The sequence below is a fragment of the Linepithema humile genome, chromosome 2 (assembly GCF_040581485.1).
Source record: "Linepithema humile isolate Giens D197 chromosome 2, Lhum_UNIL_v1.0, whole genome shotgun sequence".
Lineage (NCBI taxonomy): Eukaryota > Metazoa > Arthropoda > Insecta > Hymenoptera > Formicidae > Linepithema > Linepithema humile.
In genome coordinates this window covers 34462161-34489547 of record NC_090129.1, presented here as the reverse complement: position 1 = coordinate 34489547, position 27387 = coordinate 34462161, and the positions used below count along the sequence as shown (strand labels likewise).

General features: G+C 35.0%; 4 protein-coding genes and 2 non-coding genes across 7 annotated transcripts in view; 4 read left to right on the top strand and 2 right to left on the bottom strand.

Annotated features, from left to right (window-relative positions):
- Window positions 1–665: 665 nt before the first annotated feature.
- LOC105674920 (deubiquitinase OTUD6B) lies at window positions 666–3314 on the top strand. Its single transcript, XM_012371602.2, has 4 exons — window positions 666–827; window positions 976–1393; window positions 1514–1733; window positions 1874–3314. Exons 1-4 carry the CDS (start codon window positions 758–760, stop codon window positions 2057–2059), a joined length of 894 nt encoding a protein of 297 aa, XP_012227025.1. The 5' UTR covers window positions 666–757; the 3' UTR covers window positions 2060–3314.
- On the bottom strand, window positions 3309–6788 carry LysRS (Lysyl-tRNA synthetase). 2 transcript variants are annotated; one of them, XM_012371601.2, is made up of 8 exons: window positions 6606–6788; window positions 6009–6150; window positions 5314–5760; window positions 4780–5025; window positions 4274–4690; window positions 3959–4152; window positions 3663–3825; window positions 3309–3514 (listed from the first exon to the last, which is right to left on the bottom strand). In XM_012371601.2, the coding sequence occupies exons 1-8, from the start codon at window positions 6638–6640 to the stop codon at window positions 3416–3418; spliced, it is 1743 nt and encodes a 580-aa protein (XP_012227024.1). In that variant the 5' UTR covers window positions 6641–6788; the 3' UTR covers window positions 3309–3415. The 2 variants fall into 2 exon arrangements, with proteins under 2 accessions (XP_012227024.1, XP_067205186.1); XM_067349085.1 differs by lacking the exon at window positions 6606–6788 and adding an exon at window positions 6220–6360.
- Window positions 6350–11126, top strand: Dnaaf6 (Dynein axonemal assembly factor 6). The gene is made up of 6 exons (XM_012371375.2): window positions 6350–6484; window positions 7385–7531; window positions 8354–8556; window positions 9088–9215; window positions 9397–9572; window positions 10860–11126. The coding sequence occupies exons 2-5, from the start codon at window positions 7417–7419 to the stop codon at window positions 9524–9526; spliced, it is 576 nt and encodes a 191-aa protein (XP_012226798.2). The 5' UTR covers window positions 6350–6484; window positions 7385–7416; the 3' UTR covers window positions 9527–9572; window positions 10860–11126.
- A 604-nt stretch (window positions 11127–11730) lies between these two features.
- On the top strand, window positions 11731–11803 carry TRNAT-UGU (transfer RNA threonine (anticodon UGU)). Its single transcript has one exon. It is a non-coding gene; the product is annotated as a tRNA-Thr (tRNA).
- Window positions 11804–16184: 4381 nt separating this feature from the next.
- Window positions 16185–16257, bottom strand: TRNAT-UGU (transfer RNA threonine (anticodon UGU)). The gene has a single exon. It is a non-coding gene; the product is annotated as a tRNA-Thr (tRNA).
- Window positions 16258–23786: 7529 nt separating this feature from the next.
- LOC105674918 (cysteine-rich venom protein-like) overlaps window positions 23787–27387 on the top strand; it is a 45357-nt gene continuing 41756 nt past the window's right edge. Inside the window, exon 1 of the mRNA XM_012371599.2 lies at window positions 23787–24119. The gene's annotated coding sequence lies outside the window, so the exon portion shown is untranslated. The remainder of the gene's footprint in view (window positions 24120–27387) is intronic.

Here is a 27387-nt window from a genome sequence, read left to right as displayed (position 1 = left end):
TCTATGCTTTTTAATTGTTACAAAATTTAAAACAATGATACTTAAAATTTGCATGTAAAGTTGAATTGCAATTGCTAAAGAATGTTATATTTTCACAATTTTTCTATTTAAAAATTATAAGTATTCAATTACATTACGTACATATGTTAAAGTTTTTATAAACATTTCTCAATTGTCAGCAAACTGGCAATTTTCTCGCGACTTACATTGTATTATCGATAAATCAACAATATTTCTGCTTCAGCAATGATAAATATATTTTGATTTCGATTAACAATTTTACGCGCAGATATAAAAAAATAAAACAAAGCAGTTAAAAAGTGATAAAACCACGATAAAATATGCTAAATTATAATATAGATTTCAAATATAAACAAATTTAAGCTACATACATAAGGTAAATGTCGCAAGAATTGGACATCGCAATTTTTTATAGACAAAATAATTGCAAGCGATGAAACATTACGAGTGCGTGTCATTGATGAAATTAGCACCTGTAAATAGCAACTGCTATTTAAATCCTTTCTTTTTATAAAGTATGTAAAGTGAATAAAAGTTGATAATTTTTTTAGAATGCAATATCTAAAAATATCTAAAAATAATATTTTATCAACCAGTTTCGAAAAGTGGATGTGACGTAATACCATATCCGCTTTTGTGGATAGCGCTGTGCATCAATGCGTACGCAGAAGATGTCGTTTTCGTTCATTCTACTGATGAGAGGTAGTAGAGGTTATACTATTTATATTAACAAAAAATGGCGGATTTAATGTTAACGGAGGAAGAATTAACACAGAAGCATAAAAAGGAACGAAAGGACCTACAAGGTACTTAGACTAAAAACTGAATTTTTTGTTTTCATCTATGGTTAACTTGGTTCTTGTCTTTTTTCAGCAATTTTTTTAATACATATTTTTGTACATGAATAGTGTTAAAATTAGAAGCCCATAATAAATTTTTCCTTTTTAATTGCAGCACAAATACAAACTTTAAAGAAATCCATTTGTAAAGGCGACAAGAAAAAGAAAAAAGAGATTGCAGAAGAGATAGGACGCTTAGAGGAGAGTTTGGAGAAACAGCAAGCAGAAGAAGTGACCACATGGAAACTGGCTCATATTACTCTAAATACTGAACAGACAGAATTTGTACAAGAACACGAAATTGACGAAATTGACAAGGACAATAATTGTTCTAAGCAGTCCGTACATAAAATTTCCAGAGCGCAGAAGAGAAGAGATAAGAAAGCAATTGCAGAGATAGAACGCAATCAAAGAATCATTGAGCAAGAAGCGCTTAATGTTTTTGACAAGAGAAATGTTGAAATAGAAGCCATAAAAAAGATTCTTACCGAACGCAACTTAATGGTTTATGAAATTCCTAGTGACGGCCATTGGTAAAGATCTTTCATAAGTTCTTATTAACATATACATATTATTTGTATTACTAGAAGAGACAAAAGACATTATGTAATATTGTATTTGAAACTTATCTGAAAGATTGAATTTACTTACAGTTTATATAATGCAGTGGCGCATCAACTCAAGGTAAATGGAGAAACACCTCTTAGCTTGCACGATCTCAGAACAAAGACTGCTGATTATTTGAGAGAAAACAAAGTTGACTTTTTACCATTTCTTTCCAATCCTGATTCTGATGATCTATTGACACCTGAGGAGTATGAAAAGTACTGCAATGATGTGGCTGAAACGAGTGCTTGGGGTGGCGCTGTTGAGGTACATATATATCGTAAACTTATAAATTTTTCAGAATGACTATAGTTAGTTTATACAATTAACTTCTCCCTATGAACTGATTTGTCATATGACATAACGTCTAATTTTTGTTTTTCTTTTCTTTACTTTGTTCATTATAGCTGCAGGTACTGTCACATATACTAAAATGTCCAATTGAAGTCATACAGGCTATAGGCGCTCCATATATCATTGGAGAGGAGTATAGTAATGGCAAAAAAGTGATATTGACCTATTATCGTCATATGTACGAGTTAGGGGCTCATTATAATTCTGTTACAAAGTATGTTCAGGATGAAGAGAGCTGATAAAAGTTTCGTCTAGATATTATTTACATTTTCTTACAATCGTTTTCAAATCTTATTATAGAATGTTAGATTAATTTCAATTTGTGACCATATTTTTATCAGTCAGTTGATTAATTTATTACGCTAAATTCTAGAAAATATATCATAAATTTTCAGATAGTATAAAATATTTTTATCGAGATATATACATAAAATACTGAAAAAGCTGCCAGCAGACTATTTTCAATCTTCCGATTGCATTTTTAAACTCTTTACAATTATTGTGATGATTAATAACCGTTATATAAAATGTATAATAAGAGAAATTCTTTAAATGTGTACAATGACTATTGAAGGATTAAATATATAAAATGTATTATAAACTTCTCTTTTTCGAAAATAAAAAATTGAAAAGCTACATTTTAAGCTAAATATATGCTGAAAATATCGGATATTATTGTTGAGAGTATCAGATTAAATTTTTTAATAGTCACACACATTTTGGGAGTTTTTTTACAGCCATTACTTTAACGTGAGATACATATCAGCCATCAATAAAACGTATTTCCTTGATTATATTAACTGGTTATTAAAATCTTGATTCGTACATTTAGAGCTAAACACGATTGTAAAGTTTTAAATTTTACTGAAATAGATTCTTTGTGGATGCAAATTCTAAAAAGTGAAATTACATTTCATATTTAACATTAAATATAATTGTATATAGCAAATTTATTACATTGAAATGTGATTCAATAGCGAAATGTAGAATATAGTTTTTAAAATCATATATTCATATTTAATGCTAACTAAAAATTCTCAATTTCTACTTGATAATAAAATTGTATGTTCTGCCATTATACTTTATAAACGGGCCTCATACAGTCACATTTAGTGCTAAATGTGCGATACAAATTCTTTAGAACGTTTAGTATAAGCAACTGAAACAAGATAAATATAGAGATAAGTCATTATAATAAAAATATTTTGGTGAGTTAGATGTAAGCTAATATAAAAAAAGCTCCTCTCCTGCATTATCAGTAATTAAATTTATACAAGATTACATTTATTTTTCAATAATGATTATCAGACAATATAAATATGCTGCCAGCAAATATGTAAGTACTTACTAAGACTCGATGTTTTTGGCTTGAAGTACGAAGTGTGTATTACTCTTTTACGCGCATACTGTTTGTGTTCATTGTGGTAACTAGATTATAACGAATGTGTTGTGTGTAGCCAAGTTTATTTATCAAATAAATATAATGCGTAAGAATTATCGTTTGATTTAATTTTTTAAAAATATTTGTCCAAACAGAAAATACAAAAATCCAAAAGATTTTTCCAGATACATCCTTTTTTAAATTATTTTTTATACTATTTTTCCACGTGATCATTTAATGTTTTATCATCTTCAGCGACTTCTTTGTTTTTATTTGGGTCGTCCGGCTTCATTTGAGGAAAGAGTAATACTTCCTGCAAGAATTGTAGAAATTATGTAATTTTTTTATGACATGTTTCTGGAATCTTTTTATTTTTGATGTGAAAAAACAAATTAATTTAAAAATACTGATTTTCTCTTTCGATCGCACTCGCAGAAAATAGAAATATTTACAACACTTACTTTAATATTGTTTGAATCAGTAAGGAACATTGTTAATCGATCAATACCCATTCCCCAACCAGCCGTTGGTGGCAAACCGTATTCCAAAGCAGTGCAAAAATTCTCATCAACTAATTGTGCTTCCTCATCGCCGGCTGCTTTATCTTTTGCCTGTTGCTCAAATCTATTGCAAATTTCAAATTTGTTAAATGATTATAAAATTGAACATTATTCGATACAATAATAATCTTGATCTCTTAAAACGCTACCAACCTGTGCTAAAACATTAAGTTTTTAACTCTTTATGATTTGTATACCTTTCTCTCTGAATGACCGGATCGTTTAGTTCAGTGTACGCATTGCAGATTTCTTTCTTCATAACAAACAGCTCAAATCGTTCCGTAAGGCCTTTGCTTTGTCGGTGCCATTTTGCCAATGGAGACATTACTTGCGGATGACCAATGACGTACGTGGGATTGATACACTTCTCCTCTATGAATTCTCCTACAAGCTATTGTAAAAAATATTATGATTTTTTAATTTGTAAAGTTATAAAATACTATTTATCAAGATTGCTGGAAAAAAGTTCGAAGTTGGTTGTTAAATTTTTTGTCAAGTTCACTAGTCTTTACTTTATCTAATAGTCTCGCTGATGTTCGAGGTGGAGGACATTCAATTTCGTGCTTCTCACAAAGATCGCTAAGGATTTTGGTTGCTTCCGGCGTGTTAAGCTGATCCGCTTCGGGCAGCTTAATGTTGAGAATTTGCTCCAAACTATCTATCATCGAGATGCGTTTGAAGGGCGGCGTGAAATCGATTTCGACCGCTTCCAGTCCATCAGGATGATACTTTATTTTGTAAGTGCCATGTATGGCCTTCACCATGCCAGACACCATATCCTCTGTGATCTTCATCAAGTCATTATAGTCTGCGTACGCCATATAGAATTCACAGGTGGTGAATTCAGGATTGTGAGTCATGTCGATACCTTCATTCCTGAACTGCCTGCCAATCTCATACACTCTGTCAATCCCACCGACAACCAACATCTAGAAAACATTTACGGCAGTGTTTTATTTTTTTTTTTAATTGTAGAAATGGATTTATTTTAAATTAGAAAGAGATAAAAATTTATTACCTTGTGATACAATTCTGGTGCGATTCTCATGTACAAGTCCATGTTAAGTTCGTTGTGGTGGGTAATGAACGGTTTAGCAGTCGCACCACCAGCGATCATGTTCATCATAGGAGTCTCCACTTCTAGAAAGCCCATTTGATCGAAGAAGTTGCGCATGTAGGCAATTATCTTTGCACGTATGTAGAAGATTTGTCGCACTTTGTCATTCAATATTAAGTCCAAGTAGCGTTGCCGGTATCTTGTCTCCTGATGAAATACAAAATACCGTTAATATATTCCAAAAAAGGCTACAGAAACTGTCGGATTAAAAAACACCAGGGGCTGTAATTTTTTAACTTTAAACAAAAACCAGCAGAGTTCATTGCTCTTCATTATTAACAATATCATTATTCAAGTATTCAAGTGTTCAGGTATACATTACAGCCTCGTAATTTTTTAAGCAATATATGTGTATCATATTTAGTTATCTGAACATTCAAGTATTACCTGGTTACTTGAATACTCCGATACGCATTTTTCTATAAATTTACTTACTTTATCCTTCAAACCAAAGTGAAGGTGTGGCAACATGTGCAAACATGGACTGAGTAGAATAATAGAATGTGGTATAATCGACAATTCTCCCTTCTTACTTTTTCCAGGATTGCCGACAACGCCTATAATATCGCCTCTCCTGATCTTCGCAGTGTCCTCTGCGAATTTGTCCTCACCCTTATACAATTTTGCATTGGCTAGTATTTGCACTTTGACACCTTCTCCTCGAAGGTCATAAAAGATCAATTTGGTACTAGATTCTCGAATGGCGTGAACACGTCCAGCGATACTATGCACTTCATTTAATGTTTCACCATCTTTCAAGGAATTACCAAATTTTTCAATAAAGTCCTGGAGTGAGATTGATACATGAAATTTGTGTGGATAAGGATGATTGTTGCTGGCCTTAAGTTGGTTGACAGCCAATGTTCGGATTTTAAAATATTCCTGCAAATAATAAAAATACAATTGTGGCAAATTAACAATTAGATTAATTAAATCCTATTATACAATTAGAATCGAAAATAATGTAAAAATTTCATTCTTTACAATGTTTTTTTTTTTTAAGACAAGACTTGATAAAAATTTCCTACAAAGTATATTTGTAAAGAAACTAGATAAATATGAAAAAAATGTACTCTGACGTTCTCTATATAAGTAAAGTTTTTATCATATAGAGTTTTGTTGATATTTACATTAGGATTGATCTCTTCTTCTTCAACATTTTTCTTTTTGGAAGGTTTTGCTTGAGCCTGAACTTGAGCTGCTGCTTTGGTCTCTTCCTTTTCAGCCTTTTCTTTGGCTTTTTGTTCTGCTTTGAGACGTCTTTTCAACTCACTGTAATTCGAATTACGCTTCAGTATTTTTTTCAAAATTCGACTGCGCACCAATTAATTCATTACGTACTTTGTGGAGAACCGACGCAAAGACGTCTGATGCAACTTTGTCTTGTGGCTCGTCAACCACGTTCCCGTTATTGGTGCGGACATGATAGTGCGAATCTTAGTTAATGTAACGAGCATAATTGCCGTATGTTATCGTATCGAGTTTAGACTTTACCCATGTGACGCGCTTGGATTTTCTATGAGATTGTTATCTGCGAAAAATATGGGCCAATACTGTCCAATACCATATAAGATCGTGAGGCGACGAGCCACATGTCATTTATGAGGTTATGTTACCGGCGAATAAAATACTTTAAGAGCGACCAGAATGTATCGTTAAATAGTGGCTCGATAGTTATTTGTACCGATATACGGACAATTTAGCCTAATATCGCACATTTTACTTACTTTTTTGACAACTTCTCACTCGTCCCGTCTGCCATACTGACTAACTTTTGTAGAAAAGATCGTCGCCAAAATCAGCTGAAATATTAGTCTATTGGCCACGATGCCAGAAATGAGACGTGTCTACGTGCAACCATAGCTCGAAGACAATGGAGGGGAGACCGTAGCGCTCCGCGAAGCACATGGTTTATTATGGTTGCACGTGGCTCGCGTCTCATTTCTGGTATCAAACTGCGTATGATGAAACTACCAACTTGACACAGGTGTATCCCACTATCACGGTTGCGGGCGATTAAAACGAAAATTTCGTAGAAAGCAGTAACTAATTGTTTCGGCGAATTGCAATTATTTGCAGAAAGATATAAATATGAATGAGTAATCATGAAATTATCGAAAAGATATATTTCCTTATCTTTATACTCTAAATTTTTTTATTAAAAATCATTAACAGATTTTTTTCATTTAATTTCTCTATAAAATAAATTTTTGCAAGGCCGAAAAAAATTAATCGAGAGTTATCTTATCATTTTTAATCTTTCTTAATTGAAAACTATTGACACATTATAGTATAATCGGCAATCTTATTTTCATCTTTAATATATGTAGTCGAAATAGAAAATAATAGAACAATAGAATTGTTTATTCATATGGAAGTTAATAAATAATTGTTTTGCTACGCTTGATATTACACGTGGAATTTGTTAGGTGGATTGATTCGAATTAAGTCGCTATTAAAGAGGAACCATAAGCTCATTGCCATAGCGACATGAATTTGTTGACAGAGTTGCAACGAGGTACTTTTTCGCGTATCGCGATGGACGGTGGTTTCAGTCCGAAGGATATAAAAGCGCTCCAAAATTTAATCTCTCCATCAAAGGATGATTCTGATATTGAAGACGATTTACCGCAGGCTGGCGCGAGAAAATTAGGTGAGTTTGTGTTTACAACTGATTAATTATGGAAACATCGTGAAATTCGTTCTTGAGACGAACTACGTGCGAACTAATCTCTCCGTAATTTCGAATTTATTTCGAATTTACTCCATTGAAATTTTATTGTATCGTGCCTCGTTTAATTTGACATATTGTTCGGGATTTTATTTGGTTAAGTAAAAAATGGTAATTAATTGGTAAGCAAATGCAACATGCGTGCATATGCGCGCGTTCTACTTCATTTATTCGCTATTCGGCAATCATTTTCCATATTGGCGCACGTGAAATTTGCTGACTTGCAAAGCAATATAGAAAATAATAAAAATCATAGATTGAAAGAAAAGAAATTTTTAATATTTTTATTTTAAATAGATTATAACACTGCATTATTAGAGAGATTGTAATGCTGTAATAATAAAACTCTATTAATAAAACGCAACGTAATGTGCAATATGCTACATTGATTATATGCGAGTTTTATGCATATTTTAATTTCTCGTTTAAAAACTGGTAACCTTATGAATGTAACGTTCTAAAAATACACGCAATAGCAACGCAGCAACTTGTTTCATGTTGTCGCGGTCGATCATTATGTTTAATAAGGTTTATATAATTCTAGACTTTTCTTACTGAAATATTAATACTACTAATTGCCGATGCGGTAGTTATAAATCATTATTATATTTTTGTTTTCAATTAGAATTAAATGACGTGCATGTTTCTTTGAAATATTACTCGATATATCTTCGAGATCGCACACTCGTATTTTAATAAAATCGAATGATAATTAATCGACTGCAAATAAAATATTTGTTCAAGGACCGAGTGACATTGGTGCTCAGAGCGATCCTTCTCAGGATCATTCGGGACCACATGCATTACTCCGAGGCGCGGGTGATGATATTTGGCATCCCTCGGAAGCGGTGGACACTAAAAACACGCAGGATAATGATCCCCGAATGGTGCCAGAATACGAGATAAAATTTAAGCAAGCAGTGACGGCAGAAGATGTTTATTTGGGAGTAAGTTATAACTTTTATAATAAAATAAGAGTTTTGAACAAGATTAACGTAATGTAATTTGGTGTTCGATAATTTATTGTTATTTTTGTGCGCTTTAAAAATATTTAATATGAACAAACAAAGTAAAGACATACAGCTTATAAATATAAGCTATAGTGACAAAAGGAATTTTTATCAAAACGAGAAAAGGATAATAAAATTATGATATTAATATGTGATGCTAATTAACTTACTTTAATTTTACTTGTAACTGACTATTTAATTTGGTGACAGATGAAAATATGAATTCTTATTTGAGGATTACATTTTAGAAATGTGTAGTTTGCAATCTTTTTAGGAAAATAAAGTTGCGGTCAAAAAGGACGCGTAATAAAAAACGCCGGATAAGATAAGGTAAACACGTCCGAAATTTCTCGGTTTACTGCTTCTCAAGTCGGAATTTTGCAGAGCGCGAGATACAATTCTTTCCAGTTGACGCGTTACGTGTAAATCACGGCAAGCGGTCTTAAAGGTGGACGAATTGTTATTTAGATGGGCTTTAAAACGCCGAGCACAGCGTCCTGCGAGTGGCTGTCGGTACTGGTGAAATTGCCCCAGGAAACGCGGGAAAAAGTGGAGCTCTCCGTGGAATCCGAGGCGATCGACGTGCGAGGCTCAAGGTGAGGCGATCACGATGGAGAATTTATCGTGGCAGCCTGCGTGATAGAATGAGAACGCTGCTCGCTCGTCGTCGACATTGCGTCGACTCCGACGGGCGCGCGCTTGCAGCTTCTTTGACAATTTTACGAGGCCGTAAATCTATCTGCCTGGGCGCATAAAACCAGTCGCGATTCTCTCCAGATATCGGCTGCACCTACCGACGCCGCATCCAGTGGATCCTAACGCGTCCTCCGCCAAATGGCACAGCGACACTTCCACCCTGGAGATCACGTTGAGGCTAACGCGCGAGCTTGATAATGTAAACTTTTGATTCCGGATCGATCGATCGATGATTCGACTTATCGAGGAGAATCGAAGTAAGTTAGCGTGGTTTCCGATTTCGTTTCTTGACTGTACTATAAAAAAAAATCTCTTTTCTTTGGCAAATATCGTTGCGAACAATCTCTTCGTGCATCTTTTGTGCATCACACAGCTGAATAATTTTTGTAATATGGTTCTTATATGAGCATGTTTCATAATTCTTATGAGACCTTGGATTTATTTTTAGAGACGTTTATTATACTTCATCGTATCCTGATAGATTTTTTTCACTTCGTACTTCGCGCGACAGTGTAATCGTCGACAAAATCATATTTGCATTTTGTGTAACATCATATCCTTGATTACGCCGCGTTTGTAAGGTCGTTACGGGATGTTAATTTCCCTACAAATAGCAAATTGCGCTCGTAATTGCTTGTAGATCGTTCGTCTGCGCGTTGCGCGGATACGCGCTTACATTGAGTCGCGATCGCGTAAGAAGCGACGGTGATATTTACTGCGGAATATCGACAATAGGCATATAATCAATAGGATTGGATGGACCGGGATGATTGCGCTGCAAGACAATTGTTCAGACGGTCATCCTTAATGAAGATTTCCCGGATTCTGATATCAGACTATTGATAGCAAGCTATTGATATCAGGAATTCGCGTGAAGGATGCAAAAAGATCCATGATCCAAATCTATTTGAGTAAAAGGGACAAAAGAAATACCCTGTTTTTAAATTTCAACGATTTTCACTTAATACATTGTATAGCCAATAGATTTTCAAGTACGGATTATTTTTGTAAATAAAAAATTCAATCCTTATAATTAATGTATGAACGATTATGTTATTTATTGTGATTAGCGACGGTAAGAGATGTTTGCAAGCTTGAGCTTTGAATTACACAGCAACAAAGTAAAAGCGAAGGATTACTCGAAACGAAAATATACGGCATGCTTTCGCTACGCATTTATAACACGAAGCAAACAAATGTTTTCGTTTCTACCTTTTGCTGAGAGTATTTGTTTCGTCTTTATCTATTTTTCTTGTGGAATATAAATGTATCGCGCAGCTTTAAAATGATATAGCGCTTCTTTGCGCTATTATATTGTTGTATATTCTTTGATCAAATCAGCGTGCTTTGCGCGCGATTTTCACGAGTCTGCGAATGGCACGATCCACTTCTAATTAGTCTTGTCAGAACTTAATTAGTCCTTGATCATAGTTCGTTAGCTCTTTGCCTCTGCTTTAATTTCCGGCGACTAAAGTTTTTAATTCTGAAACGGCAAACTTAGTTAGCCGTTATTATCGAATAATATTCCATTCGCATTTTTGCAGAGAGGATCCACCAGAAGACCGTTCCTGCGCGTAAAGAGTGTCGTCAGAAATTATATTATAAAACTATGTGCAACTTCTCTTTGCGTAAGAATCTTTCCTGCCATTCCGTAAGAGATTGGAAGATCTTTTACAATTATTTCTACAGAATAAACTACCGTCGATTTTTACAAGGTTTTGCAGTAAAGTTAAGTTTATGTTAATCTCGTTTAATATGGCAATAATGTTTAATGATAAAAGTAATAACGATAAAGATTTTCTGTGGGGCAAGTTTGGTGCTAAATTTTATTTTTCCCTGTTCCATCCTTAACATACATATGAGAATTGTGGAATCGGTAGCTTTAGACACGCGCTGCAGCAATTTTACGAGAAGTGCAGGCGAACTTTTTCGCAACCGCCGAGGATGCGCTTCTTAAGATATGCAAAAGATACAGCTATTCGTTTACATGGAACTAGCTGCACTATGATAGGCCTGTTCTTCATCGTCTTCCGCCAGTGTTATGCATTTCGTAACGGCAGTTCACTAAGTGGAAAACGAGCGGTGGAAGTCGTTTTTTACAAACATTTATATTTTTATTATTAATATCAAAATGCTTATTGTTTATTAATAATATAAAAAAGCTTTATTTAATTGCATTTGTTTTAATTATATAGCATATATAAAAACATTTATTTTGATTATATACCGTAACACTTGAATACTATTACAATATAAATACTTTTTAATGGAGTTTTATCATATTTTTGAACGTTATTTTGTGAAATAAAAAAAAGCGGAGCTTTGTTGTTATCAAGATAATGTTTACATTTAATGCATTAAATATGATTATTCTGGTACCAATTTTTTGTGTTGTGAGAGTGGTTTCATCGAAAAGCCTCCATAGCTCAGGGGTTAGAGCACTGGTCTTGTAAACCAGGGGTCGAGAGTTCAAATCTCTCTGGGGGCAAGTTTTTTTTTCATTCCATGTTATTTATAATATATCGACAAATTGCTTGCAGCAATATTTTTGCGGTCTTCTCTTGTTTAAAAAAATAAAACAATAAATTTTATACATGTACAATTACATGCGTTAATCTTCTGTGAACTAAAACACGTCTGTTTCTTGAATAGTAGAACTATTATCGTGAGGCTTAAAGTTTTTTACAACTAGAAGGTATTTTTTTAACGCGATTAATGCATTTTTACGGAGCTTAATTAAAGTAAGAGTCCGTTTCTAATCTATTAGTCAGTTCATAAAACTAGATTTCTCTATCGACTTAAGAAATTGCCACACGGTGTCGACGTCAACGTTTATTAAGAAACTTTGCTCTTGTTCTCTTTCTTAAGTTATATCGTTTGCATAGTAGTACTTTAGTATATACAGAATATATCAAAGATTACATATTTTCTTCAAGTTATAAATTTTGTATTCCAACTTTTGACATATTTAATGTTTACTATTTTTTTTGGCAAAAATATATTATCATGCTATTTAAAATTGCCGTTATTTGATAATAAAAAATAATAAGTAATTATACTTTATGAATATAAATAGATAATAGAACTATACTTTTCAGTAAAGTAAAAATTGACACCAGAATGTTAATTGAAGCTTTGATTACAAAGATGTTTTGTATTAAAAATTTGCAATAAGTGATAATTTTTAATAAAACATTTTTGTTAAGAATTATTTACATGCACATTAATAGACATTTAGAGGATAATTTAGAGGATGAACATAAGTTTTGACACATCCTGTAGATATAACGAGAATTATTGTTGACTGATCCTACACAGTACATGGGATATTAAACTTTCCGGAACTTTCTCAATTTAGCATTGCAGCTATCGAGCGCCTTGAGTATCTTGCAATCGAGATACATATAAACGGTAATGCAATACGTAATATATTGTTCTGGAATCTGAAATTTGGCATTTGCGTAATATTATTACGACAAATTTGCATAGTACTTATTTACATAATAATAATATTAATAACTAAAAATTCCGTTTTTTTTATATTGAAATTTTATACGGAAGCGTTGGAGAAAAATATATTAAAAATGGAATAAAGTGTGCAGTCGCTGATATATTCTCAAGATGCGTCGAGACTGGTGTATGCATTCGGCCAATTATTTTTCCATTTTCTCGCGGGCAACGCTGGCCATTTTCCTATGCCATTGCGCTTTCGTCTGGGATATCATTCAAGAAATGGGAAAGCCATAATGGTCGCCGAAACATCATCTCGGAAAATTTCAACGGACGTGCACGTAGAGCTCTCGCAATAGCTATCGCGCGCCGCTGTATGGAACGCACTCGGCGAGAGAACGAAATTGAAAAGCCCATAAGCCTGCCAAGTGTGTACCGGGTGAGCCGATGCGATACGGATATCCGTGCTGATATCGGCAGAATTTATTCACCGTAAGATGACGTAAGAGACGGAAACGGGGTTCGCTCGGCAACGTTATGCTCTGTCTTTTGGGAAGCAATATATACTTCATTGGAGCTTTTTTGCTTGACAAAAAATTTGAAAGTTTTTACTATGAGGTTTTCGTATTTTGATATCAATGCTTTTTAACTTTATATTTTACACATTTTTGAAGAATTTTTTAAATTGCTAGATTGGTTTTTCATTAGTTATATTGAAGTTTTATATGTCAAAATAAAAAAATTATATTAATTGTTTTTTACACACTGTATGTAGAAATAAATTAGTTTTTTTTCTGCCGTTATTTGCTTGTTAATAGAACTATTCAATAAAATAGATTGATCGAGTATGTCGAGGACTTCTTTAAATTGTTTCGATCATCCGTATTTACATTTAAGTAAAAATAGCAAAAGTGTATTGTATTTTAAAAATACAAAAACATGTATATGCGATATAAGCTTAAATTCATGAATATTTTGCATGATTTACAAAAAAAAATTGAACATTTAAGATTCGTGTTTTGTTAACATTTAATTAGTGCAAGTCGTGCAGTTGCCTTTAGTTCTTTAATTTCAAGTATGAAGTTGCAGAATATCTTAACGCAAAATGTAAATAAGCAGTTGCACAATGCAAATCAACGATAAAAAGAAGTGCTAGATAAAGATAGCTGTAGTATCAATTTGAATCTTTTCTCTACCCCAGAGTAGATTAAATAATCTGAATAAACCGCACGATATTTCTGAGTGCTAGGATTTATTGTAAATGAAAATATTAATATTAACTTTTCAAACGAAATATGTATCTATAATTGGAATTCTAAATTACACTTTTTTATTGAAACAAAACGCAAAACAACACGGTTTAATTTAAAAATACGTTTTCGTAATCTTCTTACTTAAAGAATCAATTTTCTGAACTCCCTTTCTCTCTCTTTCTCTCCTTCTGCGAGTACGTCTATAATGGAAAGAGTATGCGATTTTTGGTGTAGCTTTGTATTCCGCAAGATAGATTTGCGTCAATAATTTCCGCGGCTTGAATCTCCAAGTATAAAATTTCGCGAAAGTCTGATAAAAACGGTCGTGTTTTTCTACGTCATACAGCTTTCCTGGCTTGCCATTCGAGGCAACAGGATTCAAAATCCTCGGATCGGGATCGAGAGTCCGAGCGTGCGGAACGATTTTCGTGCCAGGCGATGCATTAGGACCGAACGAGGGACGTTTGTTGATTTTCCTCGTCGAAAACGACGACAATTTGTCTGCAAACATTTGGTTTCCCGAGGCTCGGCTCTACATATCAGGCTGTCCGCATTTTTCCTTCGTCGGCGTTCCATTCTCGCCGCTACATCCCTTGGAAGCGCTCTTTAAATAATCCGGTCCAATATTTATGCGCGTATGCGTGTGCACGTAATGATTAAACACGAGAAAAATGGACAGGAAAATTAGAGTTTCATACATTTTAAGCAAATTTTTTTCATAATTTTTTAAAAATAAAACAGAAAAATGGCATTTTATTATGTATTTAACTGTACTTTATTTCTAAAGTTTAATTAAATTTTTATTCGGCAAATGAGTTAGTAATAAAAATTCAAGACTACGTTTTAATGAATCCTGATTAAATATTAAATAATGATACCATTAAATATTAAAATTTAAATAAAAAGCTAGTCAAAATTTAATTTATTTTCAGCAATTTTGTGGTAAAAACTTTATTTTCAGACAGTTCAAAATTTTGTTAGCTCTTTTAGTAAAGTATCTGAATTCATTTATAATGTTGTGAAAGTATATATGATTTATGATATTCTTACGAGAATTCACAGTCTGATAAAACGAGAGAATAATAAAAACGTAGCTTTTCACTCCAGGAAAGTTTAGATAGAAAAAAACAAAATTCTTCCTTACAAAATTATAAAAATGTTTTGATTATTGTAATTATTTCAAACTAATTCAATATAATATAATGTAGTTATAAAAAAAAAAATTAGTGTTTTTTTTTTTAAATGTGAATCTTATTACATTTACTACATTTTGTATTTTTTGGAACACCCTGTATTGTCGAAGGATGCGAATACCGAATTGTGGGACGAAGTTCTGTTCTATGGTTACTTTGACACGAAGTAACGTAATGTGGTTTCGCGAGGATGCGTTTGCCTTCTTGGCCTAGTTTGCTGGAGAATATAAAGGCTCTTGCAGCGCTGTTACTGATACACGGCAGGAAATTGCAGCGAGTTTCGATATACGCGGTGTCATTTATAACTAGAGAATAAGCGTCGAACGGTGCCTCGTTCCTGCGACAGTTAACTCGTCGCGACACGGTTTAATGACCGGTTTGGCGCACTTCATTTCCGCACTTCAATTTGCACTTGAGCGATCGTAACACGAGAACGATAAATTATATTCAAATTGTAGTTGTATTAAACTACAGAGATAGTATAAGTTTTCTCTATTACTTTTTGGGAAAAATATTTTCCACGATAATTTAAAGTTAGAAAAAATATGGTTATTCTTTCATTATACAGTTTGTATAATCAACGGATTAATGTTTCTGAAATTTCTAAATATTGTTTAAATTTTTATAAAATTTGACAAATTTAAAATTTTATAAAATTTAATTATTATCTTTCTGTGTGATATTTAAAAAAATTATAATCACATAAAATGTTAATCTATTTTGCTTCATTCTGTACTTTTAACGAGTCTAAAGAAAAAAATGTTATTGTTTAGGATTTAATAGAATGAATGAAATCAAGTACATGATAGAAAATTCGAAACTCACCACATAGTTCTCGAGTCACGACTTTTTCGCGAAATTTTGTCAATAAGGTAAACGTTTCTCCAAGGATTAAGTAACTTGTGAAATTAACGTCAGCAGTATTGCAAGGGCGCGAAAAAGTGTGCAATAGAGAAAGGGGTTGAAAAAGTTTGGCCTCCAGAGAGATTCTAACTCTCGACCTCTGGTTTACAAGACCAGTGCTCTAACCTCTGAACTATGGAGACATTTTGTATCTTTCTTTTTCTTTTATGGATTCACACGTTTTCACATGGATGTCCGTAAAGTCAAGTATTCACAATTCATTATAAATTATTTAAAAGATATGTGAATAAAATATTTTTTTAAATTTAGAATTTGTTTCTTTTCAACATTAAATTTTAAATAAAATTTAATCAAAACGCTGGCACCTAAAATCTGACAGTAATTTTGACTATATAAGCGCGATATGGAGATAACAATCGTTAATTGTTGTTGTTAATTATTGAAGATCGTAATATCGGGAGGTACTAATAATATTATTCATCAGAATTGGCTAGTGTGCTTCAATTGAGAATTTCTCAATAATAAAAATGTGTCTTTACATTGTACTCAATTTACCTCTAACCCTCTCGATTAAATGGCGCGTAAAACTCACGAAGGAATCCTTGAAGAACTACCAGTCTCAACGGGCAATTGTGAAGTATCCCTCGCTCTCTTAGAAACAAGCACGCTGGGACGCCGAGTTATTCCTTTTTTCCAGAGGTAGAATAACAACTACGCGGTGGATACCAGTTAACTTTTATCTTCCGACGTAGAGTTACACAATGAGTTTTTTCCTTGGCTTTTTCCGTGGTTCCTTTTTTTGGCCTTTTTGCACCTGTCTTTTATACATCAGTCTTTGTAATCCAATACCCGAACAATGCACGTTGACGCTATCTTCTCTTCAAAACTTTTCTTCCGAAGTACGGAGATTTTCTAGCGGTTGTGGTTATTGATTACTTTGTATAGTGTCAATCAAACTTATTTTGATGCTGTACGATCATTTTTTAATTCCTCCCCGTGTTGTACAAATGCATATATATATATATATATGCAATAGATATCCCGCAATTTATTGCGTATTTTATATCACAAAAAGTTATTTTTCTATAAAGTTTTATTTGCATTTACATATTATTTGAAATTATTATTTCAAATGTGGGATATACTTTCTCGTAAAAAAATTTTATTGGACGACCATCGTTACTAGCGGGAGTTAATCCTTTGGAATTTTGCTTGATATTTCGCCGCAATCTTTTCTTTTTAATGCAAACTTACTTTTATCACTCGCACGGAATTTGACAAAGCTTTTCAGAAATGCTGTGTATATTTTGGATTTTTTATTCCTGCTACTCTGAATTACCATCCTGAAGAATGCTAGGGATACGCTATTCGAAATGCCTCGCGGTTCCACTAGCCATGCTGCCGGGCAGGCGGTGCCAGCCTTAAAAGTTAATTGCAACGGCGGTCAGGCAAAGCAGCGGCAGATGTCCCGGATGTGAAATTTTCCTTGCCGGGGTCGGTCGGGGAGGACGCGGAACTTGTGCAGTTTCAGCAGGAATGATGGGAGTTGGGTGAAGTCCTAATGCCCGTTGGATTGTGTCCCACCGCGGTGAGGCTGAAGAAGGAAAAGGAACGGCGATATCCACTCTTGCCCGAAAGGGCAAACCGATAATCGTTTGGAAAGTACGATCGTAAATAACGACACGAATGAGCGCCACGGTTGCAGGATGAAGAAATGCTATTATACATTATCATTTTGCGTCTTATATATTTATCATGTAATTTTATCATTTCAATTGACGGAAAAAAAATTTCCGGTATTCGCATCCTTCGCATGACTCAAGGATTCATTAAGATTTAGTGTAAAAAGAATCGACAACACAGTACAGGAATGCTAATTATCGGCGACAGAGATCATTTTAAGGAAATAGCGCGTAAAGAGCTGCAGAAAATATTGTAAGACAATCGAATTACTTGAGATTTCGAAATATATATAATTTCTTAATTTGTGTTATTGAATGTAAGCAGTTTCGAATGCGAGTGTGTGTGAGTGAATCCTTCGGATACACAATGCTTCGTGCGAAACCTTTTGATCCGTAAATTTCGTTGCTTACGTAAATACCGAGCGCCACGTATCCTTTACTTTGTGCTTAACTTCATGAACCAGTTCGCCCTGGATAATCCCTTGGGAGCGTATAGAGATGGCGTGGGACAGGTCGAGTTTACTGCCGGCGAAGGAAATTCTCGCGGCAGAGTTCGCGTGTAGAATACCGAACGATAATTAGGTATCGATTTCCACGTGCCACGAGAATGTCGGCGATAATCGACTTCGCCTATCTCAGCTGTTGACCCTGCCGTTAGCCGCCGCTGCCAAGGGGTATATCGAGCACGCTAGTCGTATTCTTCTCGGTACTCCTGAATTCCTAACCCAGTTCCATTGATCGCGGGAAGTGCCTCGACGAGAATGCAAGGCGCGCGCGCGCGCGTGCGTCTTATATGACAAATTGAAGAGCCTCTCTTTCCGGCAAAAACAATCACTCAAAGTAAAGTTTTCAGAACGGCAAAAATGTGATTCTTCGTAATAGAAAGTTCGCAATTTTTACAAGGAAAACAACGTCTTTAAAGTGGGAAATGCATTAACGATCTACTTGGCTGATAATTTAAATTCTGGTTTAAAAAAAAAAAGATTATTCTCCCCAGGCTGGAACTTATAATCGATCATTATTTGATAAACAATCAATTCATTTCATGAATTTCTGATTATTCGTCAATTGGTACTTGACAATTGGCAATTCCCATTTTTACGGAAAATAATTCTTTCAAAGTCACATTTTAAAATAAATTTCTGAGCAGCGCTGAAATTCTTGTTTTTCCCTTTTTTAGTAGACATAACATACCGAGGGATTTTGAATAGCAACGTCGATATTGCGGTGCGAAATGCGCTCTGTATCTGGGTTGGAAGGTGCTGTATGAACAGCACAAGGGTGCTAGATCAGACCTTGCGTTGCACGAAGAAGAAGCCATCCGTTAAAGTTTATATTCCACACTCGACGCTTCCTACGGCACACCGGAACTGCGGTGTTCTTGACGATATACGTACGGTCGCCATAAGTCACGTACCCTACGAGCACCGAAGTATTTTCCACCCGGCGTATTTCAGAACTTGCTTGGTCTTTTCGAGTACAGATAAAGCGATCGAATGAGCGACATTAACTTGTAATAAAGTATTCGTATTTCAGCCACGAAATATTGGCTCTAATTTCGAAGACTTTCGTTTATGCACGAAAGACCGGAAAGGCAAAATATATTTGCTATAATTTTGAAGAAATATATATCTTTTAAATTATTCAAGTTTAGATAATTAATTGTTCAGGTATTCGATAATAGGACAAACATTAATAGTAATTAATAGTAATTAATAGTATATTAAATATTGAACATAGTAATTAAACATAGTAATAATTAATTAGTTGGTAAAGCCATTAAATGATTAAAACCATTAAAACCAAATAATCGAAGCGTCATAATCGCGTAAAATTCTTTGAATATTGACGACGCGTATAAATACCTCTTTATTCAAGATCAAGTGGCATTTGTTCATTCGTCAAAAACAAAATCTAATTTTTCCTTTGAGCAAAACCGAACGAGTCCGAGGAAAGCAATGAAACGTAAAGGTCCACTTTCTCGTCCGATCGAGCAAACGAGCTTCGATTATATCTAGTTACGCATACGCCAAAAGCCACAGATGGAATTGAGAGAATATAGAAACGATTTAATTAAAATCGTTCTTTTACCGCGGCGAGCAGGAAGATTCGCGCAATATAGTTCCTTTTGCCATAACAGAAAAGTGCTGAGCAAGAGGAAAGATAACCGAGCGCAGGAAGCAATTAGCGTCCGTTCGATCCCTTTGTGCATTCGACAGTATCACTATTTTACAATGCACAGGTAATTCGCGTATCGGCACAGAAACCTCTTTGATATAGCGATAAGTGTTCTGCAAAAAAATGATATTATCTCTCTTTCTCTCTCTCTTTCTCCGTCTTTCTTTCATGTCACTATCTTATGATCTCCTTTTTAGAGCTGTCTCCCTTTCGGGAACAATTTTTGTTTCGAGCATTTTTTTTAATGCAGCATTCCTTTAAAAATTGCTTGTTAAAATAAGACAACTTGTGCTGAAAATCTTGCACCGCATTGAAATGGGCTTTTAAAATTCGTGAAACTGCATTAACGCCGTGAACCGGTAAGATCCTCTATGATACGCTATGGTTCGCTCGTCGGTGCGAACCCTCCAAGGGCTCAGCGTGCTTACTCCTGTAAACGCGATGTAAGTAACGAGTGCGCGCTAACGAGGTGGAGAATACAATTGTGCATTCGGTCGTGCAGCGAGTGCATAAATCTCAGTACGGAGCGAACAGTTCAGCGGGGGAGGGGAGCATCACGAAAGGCGAGGAAAGGTTGGGTTTGGGCGGGAGGGTAGGATAGTTTGCTATAAACCCCTTATCTGCAGCAAGGATCCCGAGGAAAGAGCAGACTCAGGATTATCCTGCGCAAGTATCATATATAGGGTGTGTTTTGCTATTAGCGACTCACTTCAGGGTAAGTAAAACTCGTAGTACGAATTTTTGGAAGAAATTCAATGTCGACCCCGCAAGAGTGATGAGATATCAATTGCGATTTTACAGATCCTTGGTTTTGCAGAAACTCCCTCCCTAATTTCACAGATCCCTGCGTCTTTGTATCTTCGTTATTCATAAATCTTTGATATATTATTCATGAATATACAGTCCCTGTAGTTCGCCACACCGCTGTCGCTAATGCCATACAAATCTCTCTCATAAATATTACGCATTTATCGCAACGACACAATTTCGTCGTGAAAATACGGATTTTTATACCACTCTTAGGTATACCACTTGCATACATAGCGTACGGTAAAAAGACATATTTCCTATAACTCTGCGCAGTTAAAAGAAATATTTCGATTCTCGGAGTGTTATTCATTTCGTGCATGATTTATATATCGCTCCACATTTTTCTTTTCTTTTTGGTTCTCTCAAGTGCGTTCGTTCTTTCGTTTCTTAACTCCTTACATAGGGTGTCCCTTATCAACCGCGCTTTTTCTCGGTGTTCAGATATTATAAATAAGTTTTTGAGAACAGTAACATTTTAAAATCTCATATATCTTTATTAGCTTCTGAGCGATTATTAAGATTAATATATCCCGTGAGAACAAAATTCCCTTTTTGAACTCTTTTCGAAAGAATACTGCATATATATATATGTATCTTCTCAGGCACAATCTCTTTTAATTACTTTCGCGGTAGTTTTCGCTCGATCGAAGTGTGCGAAGGGCTACACTTCGCACATACACTTATCGTTCGCGTATTAACGCATGCGTATAAGTATGTAATACATTTACACGCGTATCACGTTTCAGTTGCGGTGGAAGCAACTCTCTCTCCGTTGCCAATTTACATGTCTCGTCTCGATTGCGTCGAGAAGCGCACTTCGTCTACTTACGTACGTGATTCCATCCTTGCGGCGCGATAAAGACTTATCGTCGTCGCCTGGATGAGTAAAGTGCCAAAGAAGCTACACGCTGCTTTATGCCGCAAGTCAGGCAAGATCAAGACGTATACGTGAAAATTGTCAACGTCGGAGCTAGAAACTAAACTTCTCTCTTAAAATTGTCACTATCGGATGTGCAAATGTTTCTTATCGTTCCGGAAAAGATAGCAGTATAATGCGAGAGCGGCTTAACAATTCATTAATTATTTTTTATCGGTGCTAATTAATTAAACTCTTCACGCGTCGATATTACAAGTCCTTATCATGTGCTCTACAGCGCCCTTTAATTTCATAAATCTCCGATTTCACGAATTTTTTACAGATACTTGATTTCACGAGCACTACTTTCACGGACTCTGGGTTTCCTAGTAATTTACGTCGCTGATTAAATCTTAAATTCTACAAATCCTATGTTTTCCGGATCGATAGTTATCCGGATGCTTCGTTTCGCGGAATATACTATCTCAGTGAGTTACTTCAGCGAACCGAGCAATGAAGAAAAACGAGAAGAAATATTATTGAGCTGTTAGATGGAGGCGAAGTTTCGGGCTGACTCTCTTGATAGTCGCTATCCTTAACTAATCTTAACTTTGAAGTGAATTTCGTGATCCCGTAGAAACTGCCGAACCTTCGTCCGTCGTGTGTCGACACGAAAATCGTTTCAAGCCGGCACAAGATTTCTAGCTCAATCAGTAATCAACTATTCGGCAATACAATAATCCACGATAAAGTGAATCAGTCGAGAGTTTTCGTCGCTCAAAGCTCTACTGACCAGCTTACAACCTAAACTTCCAAAGCGGAACTTGTAAATTAAATATTAGCTAACAATTCTCAAGTTCTTTTTGTATGCGAATTTAATTTACTAAAGTTTTTCATATTGAGATATCATTTATCTACTTTCTACATCATAATGCAATTTTTCTATTAAAATAATTTTCATGTTGCAAAATATTATCGATCAACATCGTTAATTCTACGCAAATACGAAATTTGCGACCTTTCCGCCGGCAGAGTTATCGATGATCGATTACGAAAATGCAAATCACATGGATAGGCGGTGTAATAAATTATATATCGCGGAACGAGCCGTCTCGATTACATATTTCATAAATTTAACGAGAGTGTAACAAATTTTTGGCGAATTAAGCGCAGAGCGAAACGCAGAACAACCTATTTTAATAATCGATAGACGAATAGCGCGTTTAATATTAATTTAATTCGAAAAGAGAGTAGATATTGTTTCCGAATCAAACGAAAGTCCGATGAGTAAAATCGTATTGAACGAACGGTGTGTAATGTTCGTTTTACACCGGTAATTAACGTTTTATTACCTACACTCGCGCGTATGCGATACTTTAATGTAAGCGCGTTTAACACGAGATGCCCGAGTAATACTCGAATAACGCACGCTTGTTGCACACGCTGCGGCCCGTAATAAAATTTATATCGCTCCCGACGTTTCTAGTATTTTTTTTTTTTTTTGCAGAAATTATTTCTCTGTAACGTTTGCAGAAATGCCCGCGCTTATATAAATAACGCGAATAAATAATGTACAAAATGGAAAAACGAGCGACGCGTTTGTTATATATCGATATTAACGATTAATCAATACATGCACGTATATAAAATGATATCGATGTGCATGTTTTCAATTGAAAAGTTCTGTTACTCTGTAGTGCTTATCTACACGCATGCATTTGTGCTTTCCGCCTGCATACACGGTTTTTGATATTTAAGCGAATAATAAAACTTTGTGACGAAACTTAAAGTTGTAATAAACAAATTTGCATTTCATACTAAATTTATTTACGTTATTCTATATAATTGTACTTTTATTTTACGTTTCAGTATTGCTTTTATTCTCGATGTTATTTAACTCTGCCTATTTCCAATTTCCATTAAGAAAACGGATTCAATTTCCGATTTATTGAAAAATTTATGGCGGAGGCGCGATAGTAAAAAAGACTCTGCAATTATTTTTTACAGCTACATTGCGTACAAGAAAATAAAAAAAGCAAATGAGACTGTTATCTTCTCTCCACAAGTTTTCAAGCTTCGACTTGACGTTGCATAATAATATTTAATCATATTTAATCGCGCCCGACAGACTCGCGCGGTGATTCGCGACAATTTACAATGCAGCGATCGTCGCGTGTATCGTAATGCGAAATTGTTTGCGTTCAATCAAGTCACGGCTGTCGCGTTCTCCGCATTTTCATTTTCCTACGAAGCCAAGATGACTCAAACGATGGCTCTTAACGAAGACATTATTACCGCAAACCTTCGAGACTGATTACTCTTCACGAATAGGAGGACTCCTCCGCGCTCTCAAAGACTATAAAAGACAAGCTGGTTGCAATCGATCGCCAGTGTACCGCGGCTTTTTATTGTAGCGCCGGGCAAACGTGCAGTTTGCGCGGTGCAAAAACGTCGCACGAGCTTGTGTCGCATCTGACTCGTAGTACCGCAGCAGAAATAGCGGAGCGACGCTTAAAGGGTGAGTTTCTTAGTTCGCCAACAGCATTCTGCAGTATTTGCTATTCCGTAACGCCCGCATTATTGAAACAGAACAATATGGAATTGATGAGTTCTTCAACAATAGCAACATTATTCGGCAATATTTGCGATTTATCAATTTTTCTCTTGCGCGCTGTTTATTATATCTGACTTGTATTTTAATGGAGCTGTATTGAAGCCGTGAGTTCTTTCAATAAGCAATATCAATTCACGAGTGATTTGTAATTTTTCGCTGTATTGTTTTGTTATATACGTAGCTTATATTATAATGGAGCAATATTGGAACGGCGAGATTTAATTTAGGAATATTATTCTGCGATGTCTGATGCATTTTAATTCGCCGGTGAAAGGAAATTTATATCATAATTCTCTGATGATGGATCCTTGTTTAAATGTGAAACGTCAGTATTTTATATGAAATTCTGTGTATTATTGTGAACCAACATCTAAGTAATGTTTTTATAAGGAATATAAATAAGAACTGAGTAATATACTGGATATATGCATACATCAAAATATCCATATAAATAGATTTTTGTAAATATGTGCAATTAAATATCTGCAGCGCATGTAGATAAGTAAATAAAAAACAGCGACTAATTGTAAATGCAAACGTGTATTTCTTTCAACTACGGTGAAATTAATGATGTTCTGTGCAACAAGTCTTTTTATCAATCCGTAAAAAAAAAAAGAGAAAGAGAGAATGGACGAACGTAATATCGATGTTTCCGGTTTTAATGGTGAGGGAGTGAAGTGGGTGGACGAGAGCGCAATTCGAAAGCCCGGAAACGAGCTTTAACGAGGTTCGAAAGGGTGACCCAATGAGGATACGTAAGGGTGCAAGGAACCATGTGCAAAAACCTTCCGTGTGTACGCGTATAACAGTGCGAAACAGTTCATGTCACGGCCACCACGCTGCTGGTAAAATCGTGGGTCGGCGAAGAACAGGAAGGGAATGGGATGGGATTGACAAAACCGTTTGATGCAGTTCCCAACAAAACTCCGATGAAGCGAATTGTCCTAGCGTTCGCAAGACCGGGTAGCTATCCTAATTAATGCGATCACGCCGACATTTAATTAAACCTTCTGCAGTAACGGCGCTCAGGAAATTTCGTGTGAAAAGTAGCATGTGCGATTTTTTTTATGATCTCATTGTATAATAAAATAAAATCGATTTGCCTCAATAAAGAAATCCATTCGGTTCTCGCAATTTGTAACAAGTGAGTCAATATTTTATGTGTTCACGTGAACTATAAAACTCCGAGATTATTCATTATTCATCATCGGTTAGCGATAATAATGTTTACATGACGGAGGAATCTCATCGTACATATCTCATTAATTATGCGTGCACATGATTTATCGGTCGATTATCATGAGAAAACGATAGCTCATAACTGATAAAATCTTGATGTTGTATTCACACCCGGCAGTGTATACTTACGCAAAGCCCGTCATGAATGCAAGATTGCTTACTCTAGATAATAATCTAATTGGATTTAATTTGATTTCACTTCGATTTGATTACTGTGAGCTGCAGCTTCCAAAAAGGAGTAATAATAAAATATATTTTTACGCGACACAATAAACGTCATAAGATAATTTTAATGAATTGGGGGTTCCAATTATTCTGCAGCATAACGAGCACCAGTTGCAACACGTCGTATTATATACGCCATTATTATAATATTTCAGCGACGTGATTTTCGACGAAAAATTTTCCAAAATTCTTGTCTTTGTGCGATTAAACAATCGTGTTGTATAATTCGTGTACAACATCAGAAATTTAGACTTTATCTTGCCTGATTCTATTCAGCTATTGCGGAGACTGCGTGTATCGCTGAGCAATAAAATAATTACACCGGGCGCTCTAAGGTGTAATTGCCTTTTAATAATACAGTCCTTGATAAACTTAAAGTTAACTTCTTCGTAGCGAGAATTTTCGATTATTATTTCTTTCGCTCCAAACTTTAACGCTTACGTTCGTCGCGCAGCTGCAATTTATTAATATTAATACATGATAAGTTATATTTATAAATTTTTAAAAGCGCTCTCTATGTGAGAGATATCATTTTAATTAATTATTGAGCTATTTAATGCTAAAATGTGAAACATGACTACAAAGAAATTCTTTGTCCGATATTCACCGAGCACAAATTCATTCTGAATTCACCAACGCGTGTATGTAACTCGGAAGAAGGAAAGCGCAAGAACTGGTTGACTAGTGTTGCACAGGGTGAATCAGAGAACATTTAAACATCTCTTTTATGTTCAAAAGTCTGGGAATGTGTAGAAAACCTTCCTATAATTTAAATAATTTCAAAAGAAAGAGATAAATATGCTTCTTTGAATAGAATTAAATAATTTTTTTTTATTCCTGCATATTGCAGTTGATGTCAAGAGACGAGAGTTCAATTATGCGTCATAATATCGCGATGTCACTCTTGAACTCAAAAGTTTAAAATAAAATAATTTTAGAAACTTTAAAATACGCAACAATTTTATCAAACATTAGAATATTATAAATATCTAAAGACAACTTTTTTTTAAATTGTATTTTATACAATTTGTCATGTATCTTTAAATCTAACATAAGAGAGATATTTTAATTCCGTTTTTGATGATTCACCTGTGTGAGATTATACGGCGTTCTTGTTTTTCGTCCGCCGAAAATATTATACCTGTAAATCCTGTATGCGCGACTTTTCAGACACTATGTACGCTCTGATGTGCGTCGCACGTTGCACGGGGAAATGCATTTAGCCGGTAATGAGCGGCTGGAAGTTTTTGTTATAATTAGGTTGTTACCTCGTTTCCAGCAGGTATATATTCCGGTGCGAGAGCAGTCGCGGAACTGAGATTTCTTTATCAAGCCGCTCTCTCGCGTTACCTGTGTATGTATAGCGCGCGCAGTGTACGCCTCGTGCACGGGAATAAAGATGCGCAGGGTGCACGCGGTGATGCATATGCACAAGCGCATTTTGCAAAAAGAGAGAGAAAGAGAGAGAGAGAGAGAGAGAGAGAGAGAGAATAGTTGATTAGCCCTTTTTCTGACACGCGTCACGGAAATGTTGCCTTTATTAACCAAGATGAAAAGAAAACTCCAACTCTCTCCGGCTGTTCCTTTGTCATAGCAAACAATTTTAACCTTTCGTTATGTTTAGATTTCGCAGTCTTTGTATTTTTCTATTCTCGGGTCAAGTAAAAAGGTAAATTTGTCGATAATTAACGCGCAACTTTTGATCTAG

Bases quoted from the DNA above. Each gene is read 5' to 3' on its own strand.
- LOC105674920 (XM_012371602.2), top strand. From the start codon at position 758: ATGGCGGATTTAATGTTAACGGAGGAAGAATTAACACAGAAGCATAAA. The intron at 1,394-1,513 runs GTAAAGATCTTT...ATTTACTTACAG, and splicing joins ATTCCTAGTGACGGCCATTG to TTTATATAATGCAGTGGCGC. The intron at 1,734-1,873 runs GTACATATATAT...TGTTCATTATAG, and splicing joins CTTGGGGTGGCGCTGTTGAG to CTGCAGGTACTGTCACATAT.
- LysRS (XM_067349085.1), bottom strand. From the start codon at position 6,335: ATGCTCGTTACATTAACTAAGATTCGCACTATCATGTCCGCACCAATA. The intron at 5,761-6,008 runs GTAAATATCAAC...TATTATTTGCAG, and splicing joins AAGAAGAGATCAATCCTAAT to GAATATTTTAAAATCCGAAC. The intron at 4,153-4,273 runs GTAAAGACTAGT...TTTTTACAATAG, and splicing joins CAGCGAGACTATTAGATAAA to CTTGTAGGAGAATTCATAGA.
- Dnaaf6 (XM_012371375.2), top strand. From the start codon at position 7,417: ATGGACGGTGGTTTCAGTCCGAAGGATATAAAAGCGCTCCAAAATTTA. The intron at 8,557-9,087 runs GTAAGTTATAAC...ATTGTTATTTAG, and splicing joins CAGAAGATGTTTATTTGGGA to ATGGGCTTTAAAACGCCGAG. The intron at 9,216-9,396 runs GTGAGGCGATCA...GATTCTCTCCAG, and splicing joins ATCGACGTGCGAGGCTCAAG to ATATCGGCTGCACCTACCGA.